We start from the raw sequence: 13,516 nt of genomic DNA on the forward strand, positions 1-13,516 counted from the left end.
GTTACATATTTGATCAGCGACATGGGATCAAAATTCAATCCTGGGATAAGTATAAATCTACTTTGAAGCCAGGTGAGGATTTACTAGTGCTGTAGCGACGCGTCGACTTCAAAATATCGTCGACGACATATTTCCGCGTCGACGCGTCGCTACACACACGTGGGTCACCCAAAGCAACAAGCAGTTCGCAATCGCACTTCAAACACAATGGAGACTGAAACGGCTACCACCTCCTCCTCACAGGATTGCGCACGAAGCCCCCAAACGAAAACATCTCGCCCTAGGTCTTCAAAAGCATGGGAATATTTTAAAGTTAGTCCAAAACGCAAAGATATTTATATATTTATATCTCACTGAGACTGCTGCATAGCCTAGCAGAAGCAGCAGCTAGCTGTGGTGGCTACCATTAGCAGCTAGCATTTGCTCTCCGATTTTTACATAAAATGGAATTATGGATTATAAATTCAATCATTTTTTTATACATAGACGTTAAAAACCTATGGATTAACCGATTCAGCCGCGTTTTTTCTCATTTTATTGCCATTGAACACGTCTTTTGATCAGATTGACAGCTACTTGTGAGACGATCTCCCTAGAAGCTCTGTGAAGGTACGTGTTGTGATGACTGTATTTGCTTCCCCTGTCGCGAGTCCGGATCACTCAGTGATGATACTATATACCTACATAATCTGTGGAGTCTCAGCTTTAATCGGATATATTGTATGTGCAGCTACGATAAGTAATAAGGGTACTTTTATCTTGAGTTCTGTGCCAATGTCCGTTAGCATTTTTCGCTCAGGGGTCATTTAGATGCTTCTTATGAGACTTGTGTTTTGTTTTGGTAAACATGGTTTGTATCGTCAGTTAGCTGAGATTATTTCCGTTAATCTGGTATAACACATTAATAGGTTCTTAAATATTAAGATCCCCTGAGACACAGTATCGTGAACATTTTTTTGTTTACATTACTTTTTTTTACATTACGTTTTTTATGAATTGAACAACAGAAAAATAATCGTTAGATTAGTCGACTAATCGATCAAATAATCGCCCGATTAATCGTTTTCAAAATAATCGTTTCCCCCCAGCACTAGGATTTACAGAAACATTACCTCATACATCTAAGATATGAAGATGTATTAAAAGCACTGCATGTGCTACCATGGCAGTGGCGTAACTATGTGTATGTCCGTGCGTGTGTGAACGCATCAGCGTGCGCTTGTGTTTGGGGCGATGGGGGGGGCCCAATATTTCCACCGGGGCCAATCACAACCTTGTTACGCCACTGCACCATGGCATTACTTAATATTCCCCAAGAGTTGATCCACTGTCCTTACATCACCTTGGAGGTCGTGGGGCCCCTTCTTGCAATAGGGTAATAACTTTCCTCCGCCTTAAGGCCTAGCCTATTTCATCCAAAATGACAAGAGAAAATACAGCCAGGAGCTCACCTGGTGACACTGGGAGGACAGGTGGTTAGGAATGAGTAACAGCACTGAGTAAAGGTGAGAGAAAGGACATTGACTCAAAGGCATCCTACCTCACTGGGATGAGACCGGAGGAGGATAGCGCTGCACGACTGTGGCTACATTTAGAATCCCATTGTTACCTCAGCCAAGGAGGATACTTTTCTGTTTGTTTTCTTTTGTTCGAAAGCAGGAAACGAACAGTGCATTTTTCAGGAAACTTGGTGAAAGGGTGTTGTGTGAGCCAAGGGAAACCGTATAAAATGTTGGAGCATATTTGAATGATGGGACAGATTCATTTATACCTTATGGAATCACACTTAGCAGCTTCTAAGTTTGTTATGCAGTAGCCTTTACAAAAGGAACCAAACTGTTTCCTTGCAAATACTATACGACTTCCTTTGTGTTCACCACAAAAACGTTGTCACAGAATACCCCCCCCCCCCACCCCCAACTATAGAAACATCAATCATTTAGGGCATTTCTACTGCATTGATAATACAAGCTCTCATAACCACAAGGAAACTACCGAAGTAGGTTAAACCACACCTCTAAACAGTCCCCAACTATACAAATTGGGGACTGTTGGGGACATACCATAATACAAGCGGATTAGTATTCTTTCAATAGTCTAATTGATCTAAAAATGAATAGTTGCAGCTCTGTATAGGGGATTTTTTTCCGGGGTGCCTTGGGGTTAAGGTGAAAGCCATAAATCATAACATCACAGGCTTGTGAGTTGACCTGGACTACATGCAATTCTCTATCTCGTTCTCCTTGTGTAATCATTGTCTGTATACTGCAGACTGTTTAATGAGATCATACAATGACAAATTAAGAAGAGAAAATCTCAACTTTGAGTTTGCAGCAGTATTATATGCTTATATGGTTATCGATTATACGCCAAAGAGCGATCTCAGCTTCCACATCAAATGTAAAGCAACGTAAACCAAGAAAGTAAATCTTTGAGAAGCTTGTGTGATCTTGATCTATTAGTGTCAACAATGACAAATGGAAACAGTGGGCTGGCACAGTGACTGCAGCATACGGCCTTTGTGAAATAGCAGGCCAGAGGAGCGTCTGAGCAGCTGTGATGGATGTTGTGTCTGTGTGTTCTGAAAGAGCCTCGCAGCAGGAGCCGCACTCGGCCAGGTGCTGCAATGCACCAGTCGCAGGTGGAACTGCTACTGCTTAACTTTGTCCCTTTGCTCTCTCCGTAGAGCAGCGTTGACTTAGGGGGTTGAATCAAAGTCAACTGCAGGCAACACTGTTGGAATAAGTCTAACATACACTTATTATTCATTCTTAACATATTTGATAGATTCATGTAGGACTCAAGATTCAAAACTTCCAAAAAAACTATAGGGCAGTTAGTTTACAAATTGTATTTTGTAAAATGTTTAGTTTTTGTACAACTTCAAATTGAAATAATCTTGAACTCAATGAGAATTAAGAAATGCTAAAAACAATTCTTTTTATAAAAAGGTTTTATTTGTGACCTATTGTCTTAGGTTTTCATTTGTTTGTTCAAATGACAGTTGATACAACTTATTTAAATCTTAAAACTGTCAACATTACTACTACTCTTAATCAATTTCAATTGGCCCTTAGAAACAAAATACAGAAATATTCACATTCCTAATGTCACACAATTAGTAACTCTTTCTTTTTCAGGAAGCAGTCTGAATAAATAAATGGGTTATAAAATAGATAACAAAAGACCAAAGTTGTAATAATGTACATATTTGTCCTACACTTCTCTATATTTGTGCTACAGCTACTTTTCTCGCACACTTGATCCAATTAAAAGCTACATATTGAACACTATAATTGGATTAGAGGAAAACAGAGCTAAATCTAGAAAGTCGTGAGCTGGGTTTGAAGAGTCTTGGCTTGAGTTAGTAGTCAAGTAAATGCACCTCTATTATTTTACAGTAAGGTAGTGTTACATTGGACGTACAACATATAACAATAGAACTAGTTTGATATTCATGTGCACACTAACTGTAACTGTGGCCTTCACCAAATGTAAAAGTAGCACACAAGGCCAACCCTGACAGGCTAACAGCGCAGTCCAAGAGTCTGGGGGTGAGAGGTGGAGGAGGTTGGCTCATGAAAATAGCCTTTCAACAGCCTCCCCCTCTGCACGCATTAATAGGATCTATCCTTAGTTTCTAGCACAATGTGTGGATAATGTACTCAGCCACTTCCACAGATGTCTCAGTGGGAACTGCTCTTAATATTCCCTGGTGGACACTGTGCATTTTCTCAGCACTAATTTCATTAACTGCAGGCGTGTCACAGCTCAAGTACCCTGACATCAATAAAGAGAGTGAGAATGGGAAACTGGGCGGGTACTCACTGCGAACATGCTTCTTAATCTGTGTTATATTACGCTTCATAACAACACCTTTCATCTATTAATGGAGCCGGCATATTAGCCATACTAGCAGGCTGTTTAAAAACAATGTAAGAGGCATGGAAAGAGAAAAGAGTAACCAGGAGCCAAATAAAGCTCAGCAGTAGAGAGCTCAGCTGTGGAAGGGGAAGCCTCGAGAGGAAGGATCAATGCCATCAAGTGGCGTAATGAGTTTGGATGCAGGCCAGATGTCAAGATTATTGCTTGTGTCAGCCAACAGACAGACGGGTGGAACAATAGTCACAAGGGGGCACGTTTTTCAGAGACGTCGCCCAATGGGGATGAAACTGGGCGCAGCATGCTTTGGCATTGGCCAAGGCATACCGGTCTTCCCCCGGTCTGTCTTTTTATCCTTGTGTTGTAGGACACTGCAACCATCAGGCATGGAAAATCCTTGCTAGGATACCTGAGATTTTTTGATATTACTTAAAAAAGGTATATCAATAAGACTAGAATACTTTTTATTTTAATAGATATATATATATATATATATATAATAAAAGCTAACTGTGGTTACCATATAGTTCAATGCAAAAAAACAGACTTGAATTTTGAATGAGGAAAAATTACTTAATATCCCTCTATACTTATTTATGAGGTGTTCATAAATGAAAAAAGGTAGAGTACAATCCCCTCCTCCTCAGATTTATGATACCCCGAGAGGTCATGTGTGTTCAGGTCAGGCAGAAGTGCAGGGGGTAAAAATGATTGCTGCCATGACTGTCAACACAAGCAAGAGTAAACGCCTCAATGACAATAATGACATGATACTCAAGCATGTGACCGGTCACAGAATGTCAGGGTTCAATATTAAAAGAACACTACACAGAACTAACCACTACTTTAAGAATACATACCCATCACATGGCAAGTATATTGGCTACCTTTACAGCACTAATCCTCGTTTTTAAAATAAGAGGATCAACTAGGAATCGTTGAGGGAGCCAAGATATACTTAGCAACCATATAATATTTTTGCAAGTCATGATTGACCTCAAGCTTAAACAACTATTCGTAAAAGAACATTTTACAACTTGTGGTCACCTACTATTTCTTTGATTACACTGTGATGAGTCAGTTAGCTCCATGACTAAACCCTGGGATTCTTCAGAAAGGCCCTCGAGTCAACCACTGGAGGTATAACATCCATCTGCAGGAAAATCAAATAGGAAAAATAAGGCGTTTTGTTCTTCCAGGAAGAGGTCCAGACGGAGTCCAATGTAACCATTGAGATCCTGAACAAGCAGTGATGAGGCTGAGAGTTGTAAACTGGTCAATAAAGAGTGGATGAGGAGACACGTGACCTGGCCACGACTAGGCTCCCACACGATTCATTCAATAATCCCAGGGTGGGAGGGGCCAGGCCGCTCGGGGCTACTGACATTTATCTAACATAAACGAATGGCAGCCAAACCACAGTCAAGAACTTTGGGAAGAAAAACTGCATCCAACACTCTGAAATCTTTACTTGGCTCCTGTAAAAACACACCACCATGTTACAAGTAATACAAAGAGGTAATAAGTAAGGTGAGGTGTAATATGGAGTTCAGCATTGTCAATCTACACATTGTTCACTTAGTTTAACCTGAGGCTATCACCATAGTTATTAGGGTCAAATTACTTCCAAATCCCTGGGCTTTGGGATCACTCAACTCACTGAGCCCAACGTGCCACGTATATATCCGCTCATCACCATCAAAGAAAGATCTGGACATGTTTCATTTATACCAAATAAACGTTTCAGTAGACAGAGCAGCGCCCCACATTTGTAATTCCAAGTATTTGTGAATTGAGGGGGAAGAGATGGGGGGGGGGGGGGTTATAGATACTGCCTCAAGTTAAGCAACGGTAACATCCATAAGTCGCTTATCAGATCACAATGCTGTAACCAGCACTCATAACAACAACAGGGCAGCTGCAGATTTAATCCCCCTCCCTGTCCCGCTCCGTCTGGCTCCCTATAGGCTCAATCGGGCTACAGTGGGACGGACAGTCCCGGGACAACACGGGCAGCTGGGGCTTGCTGTGACATCACAGGGATGTCCTGGCTTAGCGAGGGATCTGCAGGGACAGAAGCCATTCCACTGTGTCCTTATGAATGAAAAAAGGGAAGGGCATATGGCATGAAATTCAAATGGTCTGAAAACAGGAAATATAACTTGTGATTATCACTGATTAACACAATAGTGTTGCGTCAGTATTGTGCCTGACCACAAACTACTGTTCCTTGTCAGCATAAAATGTTATCAAATATGACATTAGGTTCTATTAGCGAGAACATCACACAGCATGTCAACCACAGCTGCTGGAACACCCTCAGTATTGCTGGAAGAAAATGTCAGACAACACATGTGTCACATCACTTGATCATTAAGGAATATAATGAACATAAATAATAGTCTATAGGTTTGCTCAGTAGGGCTGTACCTATAAGCTAAATGTTAACATAAGCATTGCAATAAATGAAGGTTGAAGGATTCCCAAAGTTAGTTCCCTGCGAATAAAGTAACTTTTATCATTTAGAGGCTTACCACACACTATAAATAAACATTTGTGTAGCTGCATTATGCAGCACAGCTTCTCAGTTATGCAACTAACAGGAACAAAAGACCACATTGGTTTGTTAAAAGGTCTTTCTTTGTGTGTCACTGCTGTAGGGTCAGATACTGTAGATTGAATGTGAACTAAATTGTTGTCTCCTGTCCGACAGTCTAATCAAGACCAAGTCATGAATGATTACATTGGTTGTTTATTTAGACTGCTTATAAAGACATGTGTTTATGTTTACTCTCAGAGGTAAGGATGTAGAAATCAAAGGGGAGGAGTTTAAATGACATGATAGTAATGTGTAAGCTAAACTGGAAAAACACAGGCACCTCCATCATCCAACACATGTGCACAAAACAGATGCACACACACAGACACAGACGCACACACACACACTATTTCAGCTCGATAGAGCACATAATAAAATGGATGCTATCCTTGTATATTATTGATTCAGGTGTCTTCATAAGGTAGCAGTCAGCTAGCCGGCATGATAGCAGACTGTATCTATTAATAACAGGATCAAGTAGCCAGCTTTTACTGCAGGAGCACAGATATTCATGAAGCCGGTAAGAGCATTATTATTTTCTTGTTATAGGATTACTGAGAAGGTGATCAGTAAGTTACTAAACTGTGCAAAAAGGGCTATTTTTAGGCTATAAAACCTGAGCATTCAATGGTACACTACTCACATCACTTATTGTGTTTGACGGTACATTTCATAACCAGTTTTTAAGCATATATATCGTTACACTAGTATGAGCTATAATTTAGAATGTACCTGCTGCTACTATGCCTTTACTTTAGCCATACATCACTAATGTCCACCTATTCACAAACAGACCCTCTCGCGTATTTTCCAACGAGATGAATCTTAATAATTGATTGCTTTAACACAGTAAGTAATGCTGTCAAATATGGAAGTCCTAAAATGGTGTGGTTGCAGCACTGTGGCCTAGTCGGTCATACAGTAGAGTGGAAACGGGAACAAGGTTGTAAAATCCCGGCGACTCGGGGGTCAAGGGTAGCCGGAGCTTTATCTACCCGGCCTTTGATGGTGTTGCTTTACTGTGCAGTGCCTGCCGACACCTCTCCATCTGACCTTGTCCTCCCGCTGTGACACGATCACATTGACCGTCTCCTGGCACGTGCAGGCTTCTGCTGCATTCCCCTGCTGTTCATGTGTGTGTGTGCATCACTGAGACAAACACAGCCCGGCCAGAAACGAGACACCAGCAAAAGAAAAACGATGATTGCAGATACAGTTAAAGGCCTCTTTCTCACTGTCTATTGCTGCTTTCGTGAATTATTTGACATTTGGGAGCAGGAGGTGAGAGCGGAGCTACTGTACATCTTATGAGCAGATGGGAGGCTGAGGAGATTTATATCCCTACGAACATATGTTTGCAACACAGCTTTTCAGTCGCTCGTAAATAAAGTTTGATCTGAGCAACATTACCGGGGATCTCCCACTGACCTGCAGATCAGAGGCTATAATCAATTCAGAGAAATTGGACATTTATGGACATAAACCATGACGAATATTAAAGGTCCCATGTCATGCTTTTCCGGTTATTACCCGTCCCCTTGTGTGTTATGAAGGTTTTTCTGCATGTAAACGGTCTGCAGAGTCACACACCCTCAAAGCACACCCTGTAGCGAGTAAAACTCTAACACAGAAAAGACCTGTCTGTGCTGCCTCAGAACGCCTCGTTGGAGATTTCTCTTTTTCTTCCTGGGTACAGTGACGTGCCCATACCCAAATGGACCAATCCGTGGAACCGTTACGTTATGTCCGCGGAGCCGTTACGTTAAGTCCGTAATGGACCAATCCAGGGACTTTCTCTCACACACACACACACACACACTAAATCCTTTCTCAGCTGCAGCTCCGCCGATTTCTCCTCCCTGAGACGGCGGGACGCGGCGAGGCTGCGTGTGTGTGTGAGAACACCGACTCCCAGCCAGGCTGCGTGTCGGTGTGTGAGAACACACACAAACTCCCAGCCAGGCTGCGTGTGTGTGTGAGAACACACACAAACTCCCAGCCAGGCTGCGTGTGTGTGTGCGTGCGCGTGTGCGTGTGTGTGTGCTCGGGCTGGTTTCGGGCTGGGTTTCGAGCTGGGTTTCGCTGTATCTCGCTGTCTCGCAGACGGCCACTGGGCTCATAGGGAGGGGGGGGCAGGAGCTCCAACAAGCCGTTTAGGACACACCAGAGAGAGAGAATACACATACTATACAGAGATGCCCAGAGTAACCAATGTGATTTTGGAAAATTGCACAATGTAAATCTATTTTAGTATACCTCAACAATGGAATTATGATCAGTAGAAATGGTAGAAACACCCCTAAATGGCTCCTACAGGCCCTTTAAGACATTACAGTAAGGTTGGGAAAGCTATCAGTTTTCCAATGTTCCAGTTACTCTATCCTTAAATATTATATTGACTACTACGATCAATTAGTTTTTGTTCATGGCAATAAGGTATTATTTTTTCTTGTTTATAGAAACAGCAATAAAGATATTTATTCAATGTAATTGTACTTTTCTAGTGCCAACATATTTACATTTTTTAAGATGTAATAAGACTTTATGCAAAATGTCACATCTTGGTAATATTTATTATTAACTTTTTCTTAGAATCTAGGGATTAACTAAGAGATCTAATATTGTTGTTCACAAGTACAGCAATACATTTTGAAAGAAAATAAATACTAAATGTTATTAATTGATGAATTAAGCAAGCAAAAACTAATTTGATTGTCACGGTTTGAAAATGCAATTATTCTCTGGATACAGCTTCTCGCATGTGAGGAATTGCTGCTTTTCTGTGCTTTATATTCCTGGAAATGTAATTCTCTTGGTTGTGGACAGGTGGTTGGAATTCTAGATGATTGTAAGTTGCAGCCCTTAACAGGGCAATTCATTTTCTTGTTAACCGGAAATCCTTGTGACACTCTCTGCCAAGTGTCTCACTCATTAGCTCTTCAACATCCGAGGTCAATATACCAATGCACATGAGCAAACATTAGAATAGGTGCTGTGTTCTCTGCATCCTTTACTGCATGGACACGTGCACATGAGCATTTCACATCTCCCCTTCCTCACATCGACCTGCCACATCCACTTTCCTCTGCAACAGAGGAGAATCATTGAGATGAGGGAAATTGGGTCTCTGAAGAAACCCATATTAGACTGGCTGCAGGTTAGTGATGGAGGCAGGACATTAAGTGGAAATAGAGGAGAGGAGATGTCATGCCGGCACATCGAGAGAGTAGAGAGGCCCGAGGGGACTTGATATGACACACCAGTGGCCCCAGACAAGGGATTTAGTGGCGTGTTGGGCTTTTGTGCCACATTATTATCAGCCAGTGATCCACCAGGCACATGGCAGCTCTCGATCCCTTCAGAAGGGAGCCGTCTATCCCCCTCCAGTCTCCCTCCCCATGCTGTTCCCACTATTCAGACAGACAGAGGCTTATTGAAATGCTACGGGGCGAAATTCTGCTTCACTTACACATGATAAAACATAAAGAATGACAGAAAAGGAGAGGTATAATGCTTAAAAGAAGAAGCACACTACTTTGTGTCTTTTAAAACTTGTATGTGGGCAATCAGATGCTAAGGAGCGCCTTATATCCTGTGAATCAGCTGACACAGAAAGACAAGTATTGCGTCTTTTGATAGGTTCATCCTCACAGGACAAGCTTACCTGCCTTAAGTGTCAATTGTGTGAGGGGATTCTGTGTGCCTGCAGATAAGCTTGCAAGCTAAGACGACAAACAAGATGCTTTTTGCCATCAGGCTAGACTTAACTTGTGCGGCAACTGTCGATCAGCTTTACCATCTAGACAGAGGAAGCAGGTATTAAGAGCCTTTACGCCAATCATGGACATTTGTATTGGAAAGATAAACGTCAAAAGGTGGCTGTCGTCGCAGGATCACATGCCGACGTCATCAGTACCCAAAGTGTCCCAGATAAGGTTATTTTGGCAACACATGCAGGCACAGATCGGCATTGATGTCGGATGTTTCCACAGCACATCAGAGAAGAGTGACAAGGAGTGGAGCGGCACGTGGTGGGCAAGACTGGGGAGTGTGCAGCGCGGAGAGCTGACGGACAGGCCGCTGATGGATTAGGTGGTAAGCCTGGCAGAGGGCTGCCCTTTCTAGATGGAAGCCTGCCTCATGCAGTGTGGTGATTAAAAACTAAAACTGAACAGTGGGGAGTGGGCTCAGGCGTTCATAAAAGCAGCCAAAAGATATGTAATAGAACAGAGAATAATATTTCACTATAGAACCATAAGGCTGGAAATACAGGTGTGTGGACAGCAGCAAAGGTGGTAAACCTGGCACTGAACACGACTTGATCGAATCCTACATTCAAGACATATGCTTGCGAAGAAAATATGATAGTCTCTTCACTAAAGCGGAAAGAGTGATAGCGTACGCTTAGTGCCATGGAGCGGAGTGAAAAACAGCAAGTCGTTTGCTCTTTGTTGCCTAAAAGGTGGTGTGTGGTAGGTGGGGGTTGGGAGTGGCAGCAATAGCTGCTGCATTATTCATGTGTTTGCTCTTGTGACTGCAGCAGCCACATTGGTCAACAGTTTCCTATGGAATTTATATTAGTATTTAATTATTTAGATCTCTCCCAGTCCCTTCACTGGCATATCATTATTTCTGGTGTACATGACGACAAATTGCTTTCTAATTACCAGCACTTGGCATTTTAAAACTACAGAAAAAACCCCATAAAACTGCAACTAAACAACCGTTTCAACAAGTGTGAAATGAACCCTGCTTACGCAATTTTCGTTTTTTTAAAGGAGAAACTCAATTTAACTGTACAGAAATTGGTTTACTGACATACTACTGCTCTATTTTTATCATTTAATTTGTGTAAAACCACTGCACTATAGTCATCATCATTGATCATTATTAACTGTCTGTCCTGCAGTCATAAATCAGAAAGGCAATCTTAGGATCAAGATCTGTCCCATTAAATGTTCTACTGTATTCTCCATCATTGGAAGTAATACAAATGGTGACATCAAGGCCAGCAGTTTTTAAATACGGATATGCAGGTATGCTCAATACCACAATATGGGCACATAATAATACATTGAAAAAACGTATTTATGAGTTATGCATAATCTGACTTAAAGACAACTGATTGATTGTATGGAGTCAATCAAAAATACCGCCATAAGATCTAGATGATTTAAGAAAAGGAGTATTCGCGTTTGTAAGTCACAAATGATTCAATGATGCTTTACATTATGGATGTGGATGAGGTGCCCATTATGTTTTACATATATAAGGGAATCACATGTTGGTCTTTGTTATGTGTTCTTCTGCAGACAGTTCTTCATGGTCACAAATACTGCATTTTTCATTTGAATCCCATGTCTCTTTAAAAAAAGGCATTTTCCACAGCCATGACTTTTTGAAAGGACATAGTTTAGTCATACTTCCTGTATGAACACATACTCAACTGTTCCATACAATGCAGTTCAGTTACTGCATTAGACGTGAGTGAGATGGTGCAATTTATCAAGGAAACAACAACTTATCTACAACATAAAATACAAATTAGAGGAAGTTCGTTTTAATTCACTTTAAACATCCAGACTGCTTGCTTTAGTAGCCAAATAAAATATAGTCAACAGCAATAACTCAGATTGAGATATAAGCCTGGGCCTACATCTATAAATCAAACCCGAGCAATACCAAATCAAACCACGTCAGCTTCACTACATTTTGTGTGAGGAGAAACCCAAACTGCACCATAGATAATAACAAAACGGTATGTTATTGATCACTGGAGATCCATTCTGCTGGAGGTCAGAGGTCAGGGTAGGCGACAAACAAGATATGGGAGGAATTTAAAAAGGGAAGAAGCCCTCTAGGACTGTCCATCTGCAGCCAGTAATAAACCTGTATGTGCCAAGCCATGGGTGCTCTTCTCCTGGAGAAACAAAAAGACCTTGCCACCCAAAGCTATTAAGCAACCTTTAGAGCCCTATCAAATCACTTAGATAATGTGGATGTATCTATCCTCCTTCCTTGGCAAACCCCACTGAGATTCAGTGGAAAGTTACTGGTGCATTGAAGAAGTGGGGGTCTCAGCAGAATCACATTGGCTGTATTATTAGTCCCACGCTACTGTAGATGTCTGTGCTGGACACTTGTTATTGCGCTGTAGGACTTGTGTCTAGTACTGACATGAAGCATTAACATTGCAGTATTCCTGGTTCTACTTGCTGAGATATTAAACTGTTTATTTGTATTTCTGATCTAAAGTATATTACATTGTTATACTGCTGTTTATTATGTGTATGCCTCTTTACAGTGTCGATACTGTCAGATGTATATATGTTTATTACATGGCTTAGTTGAATACTCGATTCTGATTGGTCAATTCAGAACTCGTGACACGTTGTTAATACCGAACAGACAGACCGCTGTCAAGGACTTATTGACCGTTGTTAAGGACGCTCACATCTTCAGAAAGAAGTCCGGTCGATTTAACTGTATACCGTTGGGCCGAAAAGCTATTCTTGCTTGCTTTTCGAACTGGGACATGAAAAACAGCGCAGAAGTAACAGGGCAGAAACCCTCCTTTTTACGCAGCGGTCCAGACATAGACATCAAACGGCGACACATATTCAGTTGCCAGTTACTTTGGCATTAGGGCAGGGATATCTAGATACTTTCCAAGGTTTGACATAATGAATTGTGCTATTTTTAAAGCAAGGAGCGATGTTTTCAAATCTGTAATCAAAAAGCTCCTCAAAAACGCAAGCAGTTCCTACCGTTGGCTTTTCAAACTGACAAGAGACGCTCTAACTGTTTTTCAAATGTAACAGTTTGAAAAGCAAGCAAACTGTCTGATTGTCTTTAGTTTTCCGCTGTCGTGTGATAGCAACATGGAGGATTTTAACATTAATTTTAATATATTTGGAGAGCACAGTAATTTGGAGGAATGGTTAGTGGCTGATGAGTCCCCAGTGAAGAAAAGAAAAAGACAAGAGGGACAAGAAAACAGCGGAGAAGTAACGGGCAGAAACCCTCCTTTTTACG

At 41.5% G+C, this 13,516-nt stretch overlaps 1 protein-coding gene across 5 annotated transcripts in view; it reads right to left on the reverse strand.

Annotated features, from left to right (window-relative positions):
- atp8a1 (ATPase phospholipid transporting 8A1) overlaps nucleotides 1–13,516 on the reverse strand; it is a 111,458-nt gene that overhangs the window by 96,785 nt on the left and 1,157 nt on the right. Inside the window, exon 2 of one of the 5 annotated variants that reach the window (XM_034208187.1) lies at nucleotides 4,934–5,035. The exons of the other annotated variants lie outside the window; for them this stretch is intronic. Within the exon in view, the coding sequence (XP_034064078.1) occupies nucleotides 4,934–4,973 (40 nt within the window). The 5' untranslated portion in view covers nucleotides 4,974–5,035. The remainder of the gene's footprint in view (nucleotides 1–4,933; nucleotides 5,036–13,516) is intronic. 5 annotated transcript variants of the gene reach the window in all.

Source organism: Gymnodraco acuticeps, unplaced genomic scaffold (genome assembly GCF_902827175.1).
Source record: "Gymnodraco acuticeps unplaced genomic scaffold, fGymAcu1.1, whole genome shotgun sequence".
Taxonomy (NCBI): Eukaryota; Metazoa; Chordata; class Actinopteri; order Perciformes; family Bathydraconidae; genus Gymnodraco; species Gymnodraco acuticeps.